General features: G+C 35.7%; 1 protein-coding gene across 1 annotated transcript in view; it reads left to right on the top strand.

Annotated features, from left to right (window-relative positions):
- The window catches only part of LRRC7 (leucine rich repeat containing 7), a gene marked incomplete at its 3' end in the record, with an annotated part of 372290 nt that overhangs the window by 197601 nt on the left and 153215 nt on the right, over positions 1 to 21474 (top strand). Inside the window, exon 7 of the mRNA XM_007466671.1 lies at positions 17025 to 17088. Within this exon, the coding sequence (XP_007466733.1) occupies positions 17025 to 17088 (64 nt within the window). The remainder of the gene's footprint in view (positions 1 to 17024; positions 17089 to 21474) is intronic.

Here is a 21474-nt window from a genome sequence, read left to right as displayed (position 1 = left end):
TATATATATATATATATATATATATATATAGTGAAGTGATTACTGCAATAAGTTTAATTAGCAACCATTATCTCATTTAGATGCAAGAAAAAGAAAAAGTAAAAAAAGAAAAAGAAATTTGTTTTCTTATGATGAGAACACTTAGGATTTCCTCTCAACAACTTTCATATATATCATACAGCAGTGTTACCTATAGTCATCATGTTGTACATTACATCCCTTACATAGATTTTTAAATATTATTTTCTATTGCTCAGCTTCGCATGAGAGACTTCATATTAGTTGCATACAAACCAAAAGCTTTGGTATTTTTTTGATCTATAAAAATTATAACAGCTTATTTGATAATATATTATTTTGATAACCTAATACTTTTCAAGAGGCAAAACCATAACAAATATTTTCCCCAGTAATTGCTCCTCATAAAAATTCAATTATTCTCAATTGTATTTTTTAATCTGAGAAGTCCTCTGAGGTATATTTCAAAGGGCTAAATTTAGTCTCACGACCTCCATAGATAAATCTACCAGAGAATGGCTCCCATTAGAGAACCTAGCTCATTTAGGACACTATAAATGGCTGTAGATTATAATATGTGTAGGGGTTTTGCAGGCAATAAAACCAGAAAGGTAAACTGGTGTCAAATTATAATTTCCTTGAATGCAATGTTGAGGAATTTGGATCTTTTCCTGAAATAATTTGATTTCTGAGCCCAGAAATGACATGACCAAATTATTTGGGGGATTACTCTTGTGACAATGATAAGTATGGATTGGAAGAAGCTGAAACTGGAGGCAGGCAGGCTAGCAAAGAGGCTGTTACATGGCCTGGGTCACCATAGTCCAAGAAGTAAAAGAGGTTAAACCAAGAAGTAAGTAAACTAACAAGTGAGAGGAGCTAAGGGACTCTTCATCTCTTAAACCCTAATTCTAGTATTATTTGATATGAAGCCTTCTTTGGGTCAGGCAGAGAGGATGAAAAGAGAACATATATTCAAGACATATAACAGAGGTAGAATAAACAGGTGCTTGTAATTGACTAATTTGGAAGGTGATAGAGAAAAAACAAGTTTAGAAAAGCTTCCAAGTTTCTATTTTAGGCTACAAGGGAGGTAGTGGTAACATTCATCAAAATAGGAAATAGAGAAGTAAGAGGCAAGTTCTTTCTACCATTGCTTTATTGGGACAATCAATCCTTCCTTTCCTTAAAGGGACTTGGGCTCCATCTTCTTATTTTGGCACTGATGGTTCTCCATTCGCAAGACCTGTGAGCTCTGCTCACAGTGTGAAGGTCCAGTTTGCCCTGGGAACATAACCCACTGTGGCCTGACAGGGGAATAATTCTCTGAACCAGTCTTCTCCATGAGTGAACTGCTTTGAGAAAGAACTTTCTGTCTTCTTTGGGCTTTAACGCTAAGGAAGCAAAGAAGTTCTCTGAGTCCCTTCATGTTGCTGAGAATTTTATTGAGAAAATACTTTTCTATTTCCCAAACATGTCGAATACTTTAATACCTAGGAGAATGCTGATGCTCGTGTCATTTTCCTTGCTTGAAAATCCCTTTCTGCCTTCTCCATCTGGTGAACTCTTCATCTCATAACCCCTAATGTCAATATTATCTGATATGAAGCCATCTCTGGGTCAGTTCCTGAATTACATGTTCTCAAAACACGACATCTTCCAGGTAGCATGAATCCCAGGCATAATAAATTAATTTCAAAATTACTTAATTTCTTAATTTTCTCATAGAATATAAGCTCCATCAGGGCAGGGACTGTGTTTTGTTATGTAAATCCTTGAATTACTGTTAAACACATGATAAAAATTTCATATTATCCATTATTATTGTTAATTGTAGGTTTTTATGTCCACTTCACTAAGTTGTGAGGTACCTGAAGGAAGTGACCACATCTTAGTGCCAGCCCTTAGCCTAGCCATCTGATATGTGCTCAAGAGATGTTTGTTATATTAAAGAAAGAATTGTTTGGTTAATGAATTTAAAAGGCATAATTTACAAGGAATTTGTAAAATGAAGTATCAGGGTAGTACCAAAGTAAGATAGTCAACTTGTTATTTTGTCTACAATGATAATGATGATATGAAGAATCAGACCTTTCTTCCTTTTTGGGCAGTTAGCTAAGTGTAAAATTCAGGTTCACAAATATCATTTTTTTGACAGTGTGTTGAGAATCAATGGCTGAACTTATGACTTTTTTAAAGCAAGATTGCCTTTATATAAATATAATTACCCATAGAAATAATGCTATTAGAATTCAGTGTCTTTTACAGTTCTTTGATTGAAATGAGCTTTCATTATGAGGCACATTTCACAATGGTCTCATCTAGAGTTGATTTTTTACCCATTGTTCTACTTGGTTTCTATTGTACAGTCCATTATTTCTGATTGCTATCCTATTATATTTTATTTCACAACTTCTAAGTACTGATTGTTATAATCATATTTTAGCATGATAATCTTTATGCCAATTTATATCCATGGGGAAAAAATTAGTCCTGGTTAAGACCAATCAAAAAGTTATCCTAAGTGAAATTTATTCCTAAATTGCTATTTTAAGTGAACATATGCAGCTAAAAGCACATATCATTCCAATTATTAAATAAAAGCTAATTTTATTTCTATGTATTGATAGACACTATGAAAAACTATACCAGTAATGTAGGTTTTAGCATTCAAATACTAAGGGAAGAATCTCTAGTAATAAATACATAGAAGGAAAAATATCTAGTTGAGTCTGAGGCAAATATTATTTTAAGAAACTTAATTTAGAAAATTAAGAAAATTTAATAATTTTAATTTATAATCATCATAATAATTAAAAATAATTGTTCTAATTAACTGAATTTAGAAGAAAAGATTTGTGGAGTAATTTTCTTTGAAGATATAATAAACATAAAAGTGAAGAGGCATACAAACTTGAAAAATATTAACATCTTTACCATATTTTCAAAACTATAAAGTAATAAAAATAAAAGAAACAGAATATATATAGAATCACAGTCATGGTTTCTGAAAAGTTGAAATTATAAACATCAGAAATCATACAAAAACCCACAGAATAATTTATGAAAAAGAAATTTTCAAAATGGAAGACTAGAATATTGATAAGTCAAATGCAGGAAGGAAAAAACTTAAACTACTTTGAACATTGTTGGACCTAGAAGGTATTATGCTAAATAAAATAAGTCAGACAGAGAAAGACAAATACTATATGATTTCACTTACATGTGGAGTCTGAAAAACAAAACACACGAACAAACAAAACAAAACAGAAAAAGTCAAAGACACAGAGAACAGATGGTTGCTGGAGGGAAAAGCAATCAGGAGGATGAGTGAAATAGGTGAGGGAAAGTAGTACAAATTCTAGTTACAAAATAAATGAGTAACAAGGATGAAATGTACAGCATGGGGAATATAGTCAATAATAATGTTTTAACTTTGTGTGGTGACAGATGGTAACTAGACATCATGTGATCAATTTCTAATGTATAGACATGTCAAATCACTATGTTGTGCACCAGGAACTAACATAGTGTTGTAGGTCAGTTCTACTTCAAAAACATACAAGAAAACAAACAAGCTCATAGAAAAAGAGATCAGATTTGTGGTTACCAGAGATGAGGGGACAAGGAGGGGGAATTGAATGAAGGTGATTAAAAGACACAAATTTCCAGTTATAAGGTAAATAAGTACTAGGGATGTAGTGCATAACATGATTAACATAATGAACACTGCTGTATGTTATATAGGAAAGTTGTTAAGAGAGTAAATACCGAGAGTTCTCATCACAGGAAAAATATTTTTCATTTTTCTTTTATTTTGTATCTACATGAGATGACGGATGTTGACTAAACTTATTGTGGTAATCACTTCATGATATATATAAGTCAAATCATCATGCTGTATACCTTAAAGTTATACAGTGCTATATTTCAGTTATAGCTCAATAAAAGTGGAAGAAAAAAATAAAATCAATTAAAGCTGCAAAGGCTATGCAAATACTTTTATACATATTTTCTGTTTTTTTAATTTAATTTAATTTTTTATACAGCATGTTCTTATTATCTATTTTATGCATATTAGTGTATATATGTCAATGCACATTATCTCTCATGATCCCAAAAGCACCTTTGTACTTAATTTAATTAAGTAGTAATATATTCATTTCTTTGCTAGCTTAGTATTATCAAAAAGGTTTTTTTCTAATCAAGAACAAAATTTTTAAAACTAATTCTTTTATATTTTTTGCCTAAAATCTACTAAAACTCAAATTAATAAATCAGGAATTTTTTTAATGTGTGGTGTATCAGACACTTCTGGGCCTTAAAAGACCTCTATTTTTACTTTAGGTCTGCCACCAACAAACCATGTGATGCTCTTTTAGGTACCTAATAGCTCAGTAGAATGAGTGTATTTAGAAGTATGCTTTTAGCAATAAGAAACAGAATTCTGAGTAAAAGTGACTTTTTAAATAATAGGTACCTTGTTGTCCATAACAAAGTCTCAAGATAAGCAGTTCCAGAGTTTGTTTCAGTAGTTTAATGATTTTACCAAAAGCTCAGTCTTTTTCGATTTTTCTACACTGCTATTCCCAGCATGTTGGCTTTCATCCTTGGACTTGTTACCTCATGGTTTCAGAGTGTCTGCTGCAACTCCAGACATCACATTCTCATCCAACCATGAAAAAAAGAGGAAAAAGAGGGACAGGTAAAAAAGTTCTCATGCCTCTCTCCCTCTTTTAAACCAAGGGGAAAAAATCTTTCTCAGGATCTCCCTCAGAATCTCTTCTCCTCCTCTTCCTGTTCTAGTGGCCAGAACTGAGTCATATGCTCATATCCTAGCTGCAGAGGAGCTTTGCCTCATGACTATTTGGGATTTCCAGTCTCTGATGCAGTGCAGATACCGCTGGCAAGGAAGAAAGGGAAAGGAAATGACAGTTGCCTGGGAAACCAGCCATGGCTACCTTGGCAGATTATTTTCAAAGGCCTTTACCTGCTAAAGGTCAAATTCTCCGACATCTTAGTCACAGGGTTGTTTCTGTATTTTACATTAGTCAGGGTATCAACAATCTAAGGCCAGATCTACATAAAAGTACATGAATTAACATTTACAAAGCCCAAAGTGACAAGTTGTAATTTTTTCATTGAATAATAGGAAGAAATAATGAGCCTGAAACAATGAGCCTGTGTGTGTGTGTGTGTGTGTGTGTGTGTGTGTGTGTGTGTGAAGAATCTTTTAGGAAAGAAACTTGTTTTTCCCTGCTGAGTTATCTATGAGTTTTAAAATAGCTTAACTGTGCCTGAGTTTTTTTTCAGTAGCGTTTGAAATCTCTTCATGAGCTTATAATGTAGGTTGCAGCACATTCTAGTGAAAATGAGCATCTTCATAGCTGATTATGTTTCCCATAACCTCTTGATTAGACTGCTTCAGTGCAAGCCAGGAGCTTCAGTTCCTGAAGTGTGACCATACACAGAGATAATTGTCATGGTTTCTGCTCATATGGCACCGTTTCTCCAGAAAGAGTTCAAAAAGTCTTACAAGTACAATTTTATCTTTACTGCATTGTCATGAGTTAGGAATGCACAATAATTTTTGGCCAGTGGGAAAACTCACGTTCAGAGTGAATGAATGACTGGTTCTGGTCATAAACCCAAGAAGACTAGAGAGAGAGGAATGAAATTCAGTCTTCTCCTCAATCTAATTAGAGTAGTGCAGAATTTGTCTTACAGCTGGTTGCTGTTCACAAGGTTCTATTTTATACTTTAATCTATTTCACTGGAGAAGTTTATCTTACTATATAAACTAAAGCTATTCTTGAGAGGTTACTTGTAAGTTTATTTCTTCATACATAATTTTTTTCAGGTTATGCGTTAAAGATACGTAGTTATAAGAAAGAAAATTTTTCCAATAAGACATCATGAAATCAGCTTAAACTTTTAAATGTTGAATATTTAAAAGGAAAAAATATTTCCCAAGGAAATACTCAAAATAATGTGACAGCTTGATGTAAATTATATATTTTAAATATTTATTCTAAAAACTTAAATACTGCAAGGAGAAACATCTTAATTAGAAGCATTCACAAATTGCTTAATTAGACAAATTCTAAAAAATTGTCTTCCCAATATTCTTTGACAGAATAATAGATGTTTAGTTTGGTTACATATCCTTCTGGGAGATCCAAGAAGCCAGTTTAGCTTTTTGTTGCTGTTCTTAGGAGAAAGTTGAATTGAAATGATGGAGAGTACATAAATATTTTAGCTGTGACATTGGCTTAAGATATAGTAATAATCGAGGAAGAATTTTTTTTTAATTTTTATTGGAGTATAGATTTACAATGTTGTATCAGTTTCAGGTGTACAGCAAAGTGAATCAGTTATACTTATATCCACTCTTTTTTTTTAAGATTCTTTTCTCATGTAGTCCATTAAGGAAGAATCTTTATAGAAAACATTTTATCATAGAAATTATATTATGTTACTGGACAATGGATTTTAAATTTTTCCTTGTGTGTAAATATAATAAATCTATGTTTCTTCAACATGAGGTATGCTGCTAGTTGCATTTTTAAAGAGTATCAATTACTGGGCCTTCTTCTTGTCTTTAGTACTTGTGTTGTAAGGAATGATTTACTTCAAAATGTATAATACAGGGCTTCCCTGGTGGCGCAGTGGTTGAGAGTCCGCCTGCCGATGGGGACAGGGGTTCGTGCCCCGGTCCGGGAAGATCCCACATGCCGCGGAGCGGCTGGGCCCGTGAGCCATGGCCGCTGAGCCTGCGTGTCCGGAGCCTGTGCTCCGCAACGGGAGAGGCCACAACAGTGAGAGGCCAGTGTACCGCAAAAAAGAAAAAAAACACAAAAAACCTTGGTTCTAACCATGGGCACAACCATGTCCGGCTCACTTCTGCGCTGTCATTTCTACCTGAATCTTCCCCCCTCTTCTCTCCTGAGTACCTGAGTTGTTTCCCTAAGTTCCAATAGGAGAGAAACATCGGACAGTAGCAACTGAGGGGAGTTTTCCTATCCTTGTGACATGAATAGCCACTAATTAGAGAGTGTTTGAGAACATTTGAAAGACAAGTTAAAAGATGGAATGAATAAGCCCATGCCAAAAATTTGCAGAATCTTGTGAGAGTCAGCAAACCCATGTTATTGCACTGGGAATTTATGGAGAAACAAAATTCTGCCAACTTTATGTGGCTTCAGAAGTAATTGTACACTTGAATAGATAAAACCTCTGAATCTGATAAAAAGCAAATCATAGACTGTATAATTTTATCAAAGTGACAGATGCACCAAGATATTGTGTTATTTCCCGTCATTGCTCCAATTGGAATCTTTTACCAGATTTGCAATTGGATAAATGCTATAAAGTAACAGCATGCTAGTAAAGACTTAATTTTCATAAATGCAACCAAAGGACAGTATTAAGAATAAATGTCCCTAGATCCCAGTAACATGAACCCTAAGAAATGAGAATTTCAAATAGTATATAAATATAGTTATCTAGTGGCGATTACCTAATAATAAATATTTCCAGTCCTTAATTTATCTATTGTTTCAAGTTTTAAAAACTTAAATATTCTTAGGGACCAAGCTTATATCATAAACCCACGGAGCTATCTAGATGTAAGATATTAAGGACTGATGTAGACCAGGGGTTGGAAAACTATGGCTTATGGTCCAAATTTGGTGGCCCCTTTTTTATAAATAAAGATTTATTGGAACACAGCCATGTCCATTTGTTAATATGTCATATATGGTTACTTTTTCACTACAATGGCAGAACTGGGTAGTTGAGACAGAGACCATATGGCCTACAGAGCATGAAACCCTTCTTGTCTAGCCTTTAATACAAAAAGTTTCTTGACCCCTGGCATAGACTACAGTGAGCTCTAGAAAATATCTTTTCAAAAAACATTCATATTTAAACAATGGTCAAGCCAAACAGTCCAGGCCAGTTTTAGATGATTGGCCACTGCTGTGAAAAGAGATCCTGTGCCAGCTCTGTCATTAACTTTCTGTGTGACATTGAACAAGTCACCAAGTCTCCTCTAGTAAGAAGGGAGCACTTCTTTTTCCTGAGGTTGCTGTGCATAAGGTCAAATGGCAAAAATCAATATGGTCTTTTAAGGAGAATGTGAAAGTCAAACCAGGGAAGCATGTCCAAAACAGTCATAAATGGGAGTTAAGGTGCAGGGCCTGACAGGTCAGAGTTTCAAGAAGACAAAAGAGGATGATTCGATCAAATTTAAATCCTATATTCATTATAGGGAAACACACATGCCTGTGTTTTCATGGACTAAGTATGTCCATGATTCCATGGACTGGGATGGACAAGAACTGAATTTCATCATCTGCAAAAAAGTATTTACAGTGTTCTCCTAGTCTAAGAAATGTCCTGTGGGAAAGAAAAGAAAAATATTTTTGGTTACATAAACAGGAAATTGTCTAAACTAATTGAATCTGTTAAATAATCACAATGAACATTTGTATGTTTTATAAGAAGTCCTACTGATAAGAAATCTATTTAACATTTTTTAAGCAAGATTTGCCAAAATGTACTGACCATCTGAAATTTTTTTTAAATCATGCAACATTTATAAGTCCTTAGGAAAACTTCAAGAAACTCTGACCTCAATAATCTCTCAAAATATTTCCAACTCTGAAATTCTTCTGTAGTATATCAATACCTAGCTCTTAAAGAAGACCTACCATATGTCAATCACAATTTATGTGCTTTACCTGTATTAACTTTTTTTTTTTTTTTTTTTGCGGTACGCGGGCCTCTCACCGTTGTGGCCTCTCCCGCTGCGGAGCACAGGCTCCAGACGCGCAGGCCCAGCGGCCGTGGCTCACGGGCCCAGCCACTCCGCGGCATGCGGGATCTTCCCAGACCGGGGCACGAACCCGCGTCCACTGCATCGGCAGGCGGACTCTCAACCACTGCGCCACCTGGGAAGCCCTGTATTAACTATTTTAATCATCAAAATAACCTTATGATGTAAGGATTCTTATTATCATTCCCATATTACAGATGAGAAAACTGAGGTGCAAAGATGTTCTTATTGGTTTAAAGTCAAACAGCTAAGTGAGTGGTAGAATCAGGATTTATACCCAGGTTGTCTGAATTCAGAGTCTATGCCCTAAACTACTCTCCATTTAGAGTTTTGTTGCTATATTTCAGATATCCAAACAAATGAAAAACTCACCTAAATATTTCACTTAGTATTTTTTATTATTTGGATTTTTTAAAACCTACTATTGAAAATGTCAGGAAGTCAACTTAACACAAGATGCAGATATCCTGGGATGGATGAATCTCAGCCTTATCTGCCTTTATCATCAAGCATAGTTTACAATAAGTAAGCTAATGTATATTCATTACAATATTCATTAAAACAAGCCTATCAGGATATCTCCTTGGCAACTGTTAATTAATTATAGCTGCCTCCTTGGCAACTGTTAATTAACTGTAGATGCCTGATAAAAATGGAGTGGTTTTTCTTTGTAAATATTCTAGAATTCAAACAGCTCACTGGTAAAGAGTTATTCATTCACGCACATATGAATATCTTCATTAAACAAACTGATTGAGAAGCTATTTGTAAGATCAACAACTTACTTGCTCTCATGAACCTTCAGTCTAGTAGGGGGAAAATAATTAGCAAGTAAACAAGTTTTAATTTTCAATATTAAATATTAAAATATAAAATTAACCTAAAAAATTAAATTAAATATTTTCAGTGGTAAGTGTTAAGAATAAAATGAAACAGGGCAATATATAACATGAAGATGGTAAGGAGATTTAATTTTGGGTAAAGGGGATATGAGGAGGAAAAATAAGAGCTGAGTTGAAAAGGAGCCAGCTCTGAGAAGATTTATGAGTTAGAACATTACAGGCAAGAGAAGCAGCAACGATAAATGTAACAATCATGGAAACTTTATACATTTCTACAATTTTTACATATATAATATGAACATAGGTTGGTAAACATCATTTAATACAACCAATTTCATTAGAACTTGCTCATTCAGATAACTAGGTGAACTTTACAAATGAATCTAAATAATCAGAAAGATATTCGGTTCAGACAGGAGATGATCAAATTGTAGGCATAACTGATAGAGAATGTGACCCAAACTGTAACAAGTCCTGATATTTTCTCCCTAACCTATGGCAGTGATCATGCCTTCAAGCCATTTGTAAGGGGAAGTCACACCAGTTAGATTCCTGTGTTGGGACACAGAGATAGACCCCAGACCCACATGTGTTTACTGTAAGGACAAAGGAGTACAGTCAAATGAGTACATAATCAAGTAGGCTGCTTGAAGTGCATAAGAACAGGCCACGTGGGACCCCACCCAGTAGAGTAAGGAGGTAAACAAATGGAGATAAGAGGCTCACCCTCCAAGGAATCAGCAAGGAGAGGAGATAAAAGCCTGGAATATTCCTCTAGCACAGTGGATCTCAACTAGAAGTAATTTTGCCCCCCAACCTCTACCCTGGGGACATTTGACAATGTCTGGAGACATCTTGGTTGTGAAAACTGCAGAAAGTTCTACTGATATTAGGTAGGTAGAGGCCTTGGATGCTGCTAAACATCCTACAATGTACAAGATAGCTGCATCCCAGATGTCCCCTTATCCAGCCGTGAGGATAGAATGACAGGGATTCGTGCAAGAAACTCTAAGGGGAATTTTTAGAATTTCTTCACTTTGGACCAAAATCTCTTACATTCTTTAAGGATACATGTTAGTATTGTGGACTTAAGCTATAATCACAGAAAAACCTCAGCTTCAGATGTACTCTTTTAGCATTTTCATTCTTTCTTTTCACATATATGACTCATATAGCAAGGTTCTCCAAAACCCAGCTCAAACTTCACCTTTTCTTAAAGTTTTCCATAATTACCAAACTGTCAAATGTTCCTTCTTCTGAGCTCCTATGGCAATCTATACATACTTTTATCCTAGCATTTAGCACCCTGTGAAGTAATTATTCATTGAAAGGTCATTCCCATTTTAAAAATAGGTCTTTCTGGGTAGAGACTATGTAAGATGTGCTAAACATCCTACAGTGCACAAAGTAGTCCCCTATATCAAAGAATTAACTGGCCCAAAATGTCAATAGTGCCAAGGTTGAGAAACCCTGCACCCCAGAAATCTTTGTAAATTCAATGTCCACGTGGCACCTGCCGTAAGGAAACACAAAGTGAATGAATGAATGCTCACAAACACTACTAACATAAAAATACCATGAGTTCTATTTTATTTTTCTGACAAAGCCTTACTTGTTTGTGTCCTAATTAAATTAAAAACCTATTACATATTTCATCTAAAAGGAACTTTTTTTGGACAATTTGACAATGATTATAGTTTAGTAACTAGCACACGAACAAGAAAAGCAACAGGCTGCATTACAGACTGTCTAAAATCTTGTGGGTAAAGAAAGTCATTTTGAAAGGTGTCAAATGTAAGAAATAATATAGAATGACATTTTCAGAAAGCAGAAATAAGAGTGTAAAATTTTAAAGATATGTAATAAATCATATTGGAAAGTACCTTTAAAAATGGAAGTAAGAACGTAATGATAGAATGAAACTTTGGTGATAGTAATTAATGGGAACTAGGATCAAGAAAATAAAATGAGATAAAATTAAAATAGAAGAAAAGATATTTTAAACAACAGAACTTAAATAAGCTGCAGGAAATAGTTTAGAAAACCTCACGGGAAAGCCTTTTGTCATTGTTGTTCCAGAGCAAACAAAAGGAAAATTATTGCTCATTCAAAAGAATGGCAAAGGAATCGTAGGAAGCTATGTTATAACCTTAAAATATAGTTTTTACATATGAATTTATGAGTCAAAGATTTCAAAAGCAGTAGCCTAAAACTAGGATGGGAAAAGAAAAAGTCTTAGAAGTGGCAGAGAGCCTACCTATCCCCATACAAAAGGAATCAAACAAACTACACTAATAGAAACATAAGACATAATAGATACATTTATACATTGTCTTGGTCAGCCCACATCTAAAGAACAGTGTTTAATTCTGAGTGCCAGTTGGCCTTCAGAGATAGAAATGTTTCAGATTCTGTGGTCCATATGGTCTGTCTCACTACTCAATTCTGCCATTGCAGTGCAAAAGAGCCATAGATTATATGTTAACAAATGGGCATGACTACGTTCCAGTAAAGCTTTATCTATAAAAACAAAAGTGCCAGGTTTGTATTTCATCCTGTTTGGAAGAGAAGCTTTGATAAAGATGATCAGGGTGTTTAGGTTTCTGGAAACTCCATCATGTAAGAAATGATTTAAGAGGTCACCAATATTTAGCCTAGAAAAAAGATATAAATCCCAGAACTAATAAAATTTACTTTAGGACACTCAAGTACAAGACATCACTCATGTCTTCATTTAATAAAAATAATTGTGTCTTTCTCTTTAACCACCATGGCTAGAAAAAATGTATATTCTCAGGTTTATGTGATACGCATCTTGGAGATCAGTGAGAACTACAGAGTTCCTAGAGTTCAGGAAGTTGTGGAAAGGCTTCTGGTCTTCAGCTCATCATGGTTCTCACTAGAATACTTTTTGCCTAAGGCTACATGGTCAAGTCAAATGCAGGTGGCTTTGCTACTCCTGTGGTCATTTTTCATTCATTGCCATGCTTGGTCACTTGGTCCTTCACCTTGGTTCCCAAAGTTTTGGTGTTCATTGTTTGTTGGATGACAATGTGGTCTAGAAACAAAGCTTGAGAGAATCTGCCACTCCTCAGTATTCCCAGGCTCAGAAGAAAATCTAATTCTCTCTTCATGGAGCACAGCCACTACTGCCCCTTCCCCTAGAAGCACCTATTCAGTGGTATAGGTTTGGCAAGAGGTGAGTCAGATGTTCTTACAGTGCTGGCCGATGTTTCACAACCATCTTTGGACTGCTAGTGGTCCCACACAGACCCTTCTGGACATCTTGAAACATAAAAGAGACATATATTTATATGAAAAAACTAAAAATTCAAGAAAGTTAGTGACCAATGCCAAATAAATCATGGAAAAGAAAGTAGATAGTATGTGAGCTTAAAAGGAGAGATAACTTTGTGGTGGAGTAGACAAGAAACATCACTTATTTATTTTTCAAATATTTATTTCTAGTCAAGACCTTTTACCTTAGCTCCAGTCTTACACAGGCGCACATGTGCACGTGTGTGAGTATGCGTGCACACACACACACATTTTCTCCTAACATAGGGCTCACACATTCACCTCAAATTCTCTATAGTATTTTTTAAAGTATTCACTACATCCAGCTCTCTCCACCTTAAATTTATTCCTTTGCAACATTCCCACAGTGCTACTCAATCCAGAAACTAGCTTCAATTCCTTCCTTTTCTTTACCTTCCACATCCAACCAACTATCATCATTACCAAGTATGTCTTCACCAATGCATCCCTCATAGTTCCCACCATATCATCCATACTGCCATTGTCTTATTTCTGGCCACAATTATATCCCACATAGATTTCAGGACAGTCTTTTATTTGACCTTTTTGCTAGCACATCTTCTCATTTCCCACACCACTCCAAGCTGCCAAAGTGATCTTTCTAAAATAAAAATTTGATATATCTTCCCTATCTAAATCTTAAAGCTTCCATTGCCTTCAAGCTAAAACTCAAACTTCTTTGTTTAACATGGATGATCTCATGATCTGGCCCTTGTCTACATATTATTTCATATTTCTTACTATGTTTCTTATTTCTTATTTACCATTCTTACTAACCTGCTGTTCCTTAAATGGTCTTTGATCTCTTTCAATGCCCCCCTTTGATGTCTCTTCCAAAAAACATCCATCTCTTCTGATTCTGTAGCCTGATCAACTGCTACAAAGTGAAGTGTCAGTAGAGTCTCCTATTTTTTTTTATTTTTTTTATTTATTTTTTTAATTAATTAATTTTTTTTTTGCGGTACGCGGGCCTCTCACTGCTGTGGCCTCTCCCATTGCGGAGCACAGCCTCTGGACGCGCAGGCTCAGCGACCATGGCACGGGCCCAGCCGTTCCGCGGCATGGGGGATCTTCCCGGACCGGGGCACGAACCTGCGTCCCCTGCATCGGCAGGCGGACTCCCAACCACTGCGCCACCAGGGAAGCCCAAGTCTCCTATTTTTTACCCCCACTCCCCAACGCTGAAAAAGTACTTCTTTACAATCCTACACATATATTTTCTATGGCATTTAGTCTATTGGCCCATTGTCAACCATTTTCTTTCAAGATTATGAGCTACCTGATAATAGGAAAAACACCTTTCATCTTGATAACCTTAAAAGTTGAGAGATAGTAGGAAATCAATATGTTTATGTTATTGAATACAGAGTATTGAAGATGTATGGATAAAGGCATATTGACCTGGAGAAAAAGAGCATTAGCAAAAGCTTAAAACAGAAAACTGATCTTCTCAAAGTCATCACTAATCTACATGTTGTTCAATCAAGTGGTCATTTCTCAGGTATATCATTAATTTTTCTTACAATCTGTTGTTTCTTCCAACTTAAAACGCCGTCTTTCCTTGGCCTCCAGTTCTTCACACTCTTCTGGCTTTTCTCTTGTGATCCCAGTAGCTTCTCTGTCTTCTTTCTTGGCTCATCCTCATGTCTTAGACCTATTATCTTCTCATCTACACTCATTCCTTTGGTGATCTCACATGCTCAAGGCTTGATACCATCTGTATGCTGACCATGCTCTAATGATCTATTTTGCCTGGACTTCTTCCCTGAACTCCAGATTTGTGTATATAACTTCCTGCTTGACATCTCTAGTTGGCTTTACAATAGAAATTTCAAATTTAGCATTTCTTTTTTTTTCAACCTTATGAGGTGAGGTATAACTGATAAATAAAATTGTAGGATATTTAAAGTACATTGTGATGATTTAATAGAAATATACATCATGAAAGGATTCTTCTCATCTAATTAATTAACACATCCATCACTTCACATATTTTTCTTTTGGGGAGGAAATTTGAGGGGGGATGGACAGGGGTGAGAACATTTAAAACCAAGCTTTTGATGAACCCAAACCCTGCTCACCCTGTCTTCTCCATCAGTCAATTACACTTCATCCTTCTAGTTGTTCAGACCAAAACACACTTTTAATCACATTTGACTCTACTTTCTCTTACTCCCCACAATCATTTCATCAACAAAACATTTGAATCTAATCTTAAATATGTCCAGAATCCAACCACTTCTCACCCCCTCCGCTGCCACCAACCTGACCAAACCGCCGTCACCTCTCATTTGGCATTTTCCATTAACTGCCTGTTTGATCTCCCAGCTTCCACCTTCGTCCTCCTCGGTCTGTCTACAAGCCTGAAATCATAGGTATCCTTTTAAAACAAGTCACTTCAATATACCTTTGATCAAAACCTTTCAGTGACCCTCCATCTTACTCAAAATCAAAGCCAAAGTCTTGGGCTATAAGACCCCATATTTTCTAATTCCCCATTATCATGTCTTTACTTCTCCTGTCCCTCAGTCTACTTCAGCCACACTGGTTACCTAGGATGTCTTCAAGCAAGCAACGTGTCCCTGCTTCAGAGTCTAGGCACTAGGGTGCTCCTTCATTTCCTTTAAGCATTGGCTCAAATTTCTTCTCAGTGAGACCAGATTACACTATTAAAAATTGCAGTCATGTTATATGAATTCTTCCTATCTTCCTCCTCTTCTAAAGTGTTCTTCATAGCACTTATAACCTTCTAATATATTATTTTATTTTACTTAATTGTTTTATTTATTGTCATTATCATTTCCACTGGAATGTAAAGTACTTTCGAGGAGGAATTTTTGTTTCTTTTCATCCAGTGCTATTCCCCAGACCCCAGAAGATTGTCTAGCACATAATAATCTTTCAATAACAGTTGCTGAGTGAAGAAAGAGTACACACATTTTTTTTGCATTTCTGAGTGCCTGCCAGAGTCTGAATTACAGTAGTATTTCATTTGCTACTCATAAAAGCCCTATAAGATAATTACTACATGAATTTTAAAGATGAAGGAATGAAAATTTTTTGAGATTTGAGTCAACAATGCCTCCAGAATTTCCGTATAGTCAAGACTTGGAGACAGCATTCTGGTTAGTAGGTAGATAAAAATCTTGAAAATCAGAAAAATGCTCTCTTTTCTTGTGTTGTATGTTATACTTGAGAATGGTTTGGTAAATGCTGATTGCACATGGTATGTGCTAAGGTATGTCTAATCTTTGGCACCAACTCTTGCCCGAGGTTTAAGGTTGTTCAAAGCTGCAGCATCCTTCAAGCCAATATGTTTAGGAGACAATGAGTACAAAAGTTAGGGGCAGGGGATTAAGAGGTACAAACTACTATGTATAAAATAAATGAGCTACAAGGATATAAAGTATAACACAAGGAATATAGCCTATATTTTATAATAATTATAAATGGAATATAACCTTTAAAAATTGTGAATCACTATGTTGTACATCTGAAGCTTACATAATATTATAAATCAACTATACCTCAATAAAAGAAGAAAAAAAAGTTTTACTATAACAGAACTTCATTTAAGGAAGTGAAAAATGACAAGATTGATGATGAATTTTTGGCCATATTGTGGAATTTTAGAACGCTTTACTAAGAATTGGGTTTATCCGTTGGTTTCCAAACCTGTGGGGATTCTTAAAAATATGGATTTTGGAGCCCCAATTGGTACCTCCTATTGGTATAGATTTTTAACAAGCTTCCCAGATTTTCGTTAAGCATCCAGGCCAGAACTCCATCCATAGACTGGCATTTGGAAACATGGTAAGCCACTAAAGGTTTTCAGGCAGCAGTTTGCATATGTTACTGTATATTTGCAACTTACTTCTCCCTAAAAAATACCCCCATATCTGTGCACTATACACCCAGGTAAATCTGATAGGGAGGTGGGTGGAATGTCTTTTGGACCAATGTGTCATGCACTGCCTCACAATAATATTTTTCTCCATCTGTTATAGGTCAATGCACAAACTGGCCCAGTTGGAAAGACTTGACCTAGGCAATAATGAATTCAGTGAGCTGGTAAGCAAATGCATTTTCTAAATTTGATAAATATATCCCAGGGGATTATTTCTTTTGCTCTGTCTTGATAACCCCAGGCATTAAACCATCAGGTGCACATTTACATTTGCTAAATATAAAAATGAAATAAAATCTGGAATTAAAGTGATTGCTTACCTATATAGTAAGCTACAGGGAATTGAATAATATTAGGATTAACTTTAAAAAGCGGGGGTACGGATAGGCAGATGCAAATTGTCAGTTTTGAGCACCACCTATATAGCAGGCACCATGTTCAGAGTGTTATATATGTTGCCTCATTTAATCCTGATTTGCCATGTTGCCGTGCAACATGGAAACAAGCTCAAAGTGGTCACTGACTTACATAGCTTTTATGTGGTTGAACAGGAATTAAACCAAGACTTGATTAACTCAAAGTCCATACCTTGAAGACTTCTGCTTTGGCTGCTTAATGGGCATAGCATGAGAGGAGTGGTCAATGGCCTTTTATTTCCAGTTGCACTGAAAGTGTCTTTCTAGTGAACATATGTTATGACCTCACTGCCAGCAAAATTGACAGAATTTTGACTACTCTTTTTAGGCTTAAGTTTTCTTTAAATGCTCCTGAAAACCAAAATCTCAAATGCAAATTAGAAAGAAAATACTCTTTTACCAGCAGACCCAGGCTGTTTTACTCAGAGGTCTTCCACTTGAACATCTTCAAATTTCAAAATCAATTCACCTAAACTGTATTTTAACTATTTTTAAATTAAAACATTTAAGAGAGTAATCAGCTTTTCTTTTGCAGCTATGTTACTAGCTACATGACCTTGTGAAAATGACTTAACCTCTCTAAGCCTCATTTTCCTTTTCTATAAAATGGAGATTATAATGGTTCCTCCCCTCCAAGGTTTGTAGGAGAATTAAATTTAAAAATGTACAGGGCCTGGAAAAAGTGATTTTCAGTAAATGCCAGTGTATAGGGGTGATAGTGTATAATTCACACTACAACTTGAACGTGCAAAAAAATTAACTTGTTTTACTTTGACCGTAACTAATTTGATCATTGTCCCAGCCTCTGTCAGCTCTTTATTGAGGGTAAAAACTGACTTTTATTCTTCTATGATTAGAAGTTAAATCTAATTTTAGAAGTTACATGGTCCCTTTAGGTTGTGTTCATCTTCCCTGCATAGAAATTCTGTGTAACCTCTTGCCTTCCCCTGCTTGTCTCCTTAAGATGGAATCTGAGTGAGTGGAAAGGAAGGTACATATCTTTCTGACATGAGGAAAAGAGACCCCCTGGCCTCAGGCTGGTTTTCAGAAGTGCTGGCCTCTGGGCTGATGTTTGCAGCTGATACTGCCTCCTGTGTTAAATCTGCAATTCTGAACCTGCCAGTTGGTTCTTTGAGCTCAGGCAATACACCCTGGGAGCATTGGCCATCTTCCTCTTGCTGGCAGCGCCATCACCCAGTTATCATTGCATATACATGCATAAGTCTCTGTCCTGTCTTCCCTCCAGCACCATGCTTGGAAGTCCATCCCCGATTTCTGTTGTGAAGGAGCCTCACCAGCCATAACCTTAATAGTGACCCCATAGCAAGTCTACAGGCTCTGAGAATCCAAATGATATGCAAACTGAAAAAGGTCCATTAAAAACAAACTTCAGAGCTTCCTTCTGCCTGCTGCATCGCACCTCCAAGCTTGCTCTGCTTTGGATGTACCCAACTTTGTTATGGGGCAGCTGGCAAGGTGGCCTCAACACAGTAGAGCAAAATGACCCAGTACATAGCTTAATGCACCTCTGGCATTTTTAAAGGAGATATTTATTAGTGTAGGTAGAGAGAGAGGTAAAGGTGGTGAATAACAGTGGCAAAACTAGTTTATATTGGTAGTTTTATAAATTAGTTGTTAAGAAGTTAGGATCTACCCATGATTTCATGAAGACATGTAGCTTGGCCTAGTAGTTGAAAGAACATGGACAGTGGATTCAGACAACTGAGGTTTAACTTTCAACTCCATCACTGGTTAGCTGGGTACCTTTGGGTCTATAGCTCACTCCCTATCCTCAGCTTCCTCTTCAATAAAATAAGGGTATCAAACCCATATATCTCACAGACTTTTTGAAAGAATTTCATGCAAGAGAATCTATAATAAACACTTAATGTATGTTTCAAATGAATTTCAATTCTGTCAGGTATATAATTTTGAAAGCCTTTTGTATGGATACTTTGTGAATCAGTATTTTACTATAAATATTTGCATCGACAAAGTTGAATAGGGCATGTTTATTTTTTGAAAATAAACTTACTAAAGGTAAATTTTAAATACACATATTTTGACTTATGCTTCTGATGTCTAAGAAATCATCCTCTGAGCAAAAACATTTTTTACTTTTGAGCTCCCAATATTTTATGCCTGTCACAAAGTTAAGTCTCTTAATTATTTTTTTGCATTTCTACTGGTGTGCTTTATTTGATAATAGTTATTTGGTGGGGTTGGGGGGAGTATATTTCTGGAACTTCACATTTCTAATGTTATTTACTTTTAATCAAATATTTGAATTTTATTCATCATATGTGTGGGACTAGCTGTTATTTCTCCGGCAGTAACAATTTTTAATGTGAAAATAAGAGAAGTTGCTCTGATAAGAGGCCTCTAGAAACAAGAGCATATGGAGGAAAGGGAATTAAATTCCAATCTGTAGCTAGATATTGACACCTAGGAGATTACTGTTAGATGATTCATTTTGTGTGTCATGGTAAAGAGACAGATGTGAAGACATGGCAGTAAGTAAAAAAAAAAAAAAAAAATGAAAATGATAATGAGAAAACCTAATGAAGGGAACAGAAGTCTGCTTGCTAGAGAAGCAAGGTACATATCCCAAATAAGGTTTGAAGTAGAAATATCTACTTATGGATGCTTTTGTAACAATAAAAAATTGTAAACAAAAGAAATTATCTTATGTTTCTACAGGAATAACCACTAGAAGATACTAGACAAAGTTCTGGGAACGTAATAGATTCTTAAAACTTCTTTTATGTGTGTTTCTTTCATGGCTTTTTTATCAATATAAAATTAATAAGTGTTCATCTAAAATTATTAGAAAGTTAAAAGAAGTATAAAGATGATAGTAAAAGTAATCTGTGACCTCATCCCCATATATAATCATTATTAATATTTTTGGTATAGTCTTTCTCCCATCCCCCATTTTCTTTTAATGAGGTTAAATGAGCATTATTTGGAGTCTGGTCAGAGATGGGACACTAGTAGGTTGATGTGTGGAGTTGGATAGCATCAATCCTTAAAAGTCCTCTGTACACTCTATGTAGTACATTCTTCGCACTGTTACAATAATTAGTAACATCCCAATGTCATGGAATGGTCAGGGACCCTAAAACAGATTTAGTGATTATCATGGGGCCCAAAAGCTGTATGGTAGGATTATATTTCAGGTATATATATATTTATCCAGTGAACTAAGAATTGTTATTTGTCCTGAACTGGTGCAGGAAATAATGGAGCCCCAGAGCAAATCACCATGAGCCAGAATACTGGAAAATGGAGCAGACTGAGTAGCAGAGCCCCGAGGAGATAGGATGGATCCAGTAATAGTATGAGGTCATGGTTGACCATCCCCCAAACTAGCTCTAGCTTCCAGCTCCTTTACTTCCTTTCTTCATCCCCCTCTTCCCTCAAAAGGAGAGGACTGTGGCATACAGGAAAATGTCACTTAGAGCCCCCCAAAACTCTGCTATGGGAACCTTCATCAAAAGAGTCAGTCATAAGAAGCAAAATAAGAAAGCTTTTCGGCAAGCCAGAAAGAGAAAATTGCTCAGCTCAGAGGAGGCTAAAAGCAGACTGGGAAATGGTCTGTGTATGCCTTAGAGTCCATGATCATGATATAACGATGATCATGACCTTCTATATAAGCTATATTCAGTTCCATCCTGTCAGGGATATTTTTTACATCTGTGCTCATGCATGAGGTTGGTATACATTATTCTTGTGTACTTTATCCATGGGTTCCTGTTTTTCATCAGTTTTGAAAAATTAACAGTCCTTATCTCCTCAAATGTTGCCTTTTAACTGTATATTCTGTCTCTCCTGCTGGAATTTGGATTAAATATGAATATGAGTGATTTTGAAATAAATGATTTTGAAATACCATTTTATTAATTATTTTGTAAGTTTTTTCTGGAAAAGTAATCAGATAAAGGGTAATTTTAAAATATCTATTTCATGTTCTTAAAGAAAGTCTTCCTGCCTCTGCACCTAAAATTAGCCAGGATTCATTCTCCAGAGTTTGAGGCATCATGATGAGATCATTTTAAGAGTATTTTCAACTCTTTGAGCTATTTAATGTGTCAGTTACTGACAGAGATATTTCTAAACTACAGACCATTCAAA

This window comes from Lipotes vexillifer, unplaced genomic scaffold (assembly GCF_000442215.2).
Source record: "Lipotes vexillifer unplaced genomic scaffold, Lipotes_vexillifer_v1.1 scaffold797, whole genome shotgun sequence".
Lineage (NCBI taxonomy): Eukaryota > Metazoa > Chordata > Mammalia > Artiodactyla > Lipotidae > Lipotes > Lipotes vexillifer.
This window is presented reverse-complemented; position numbering and strand designations above follow the sequence as displayed.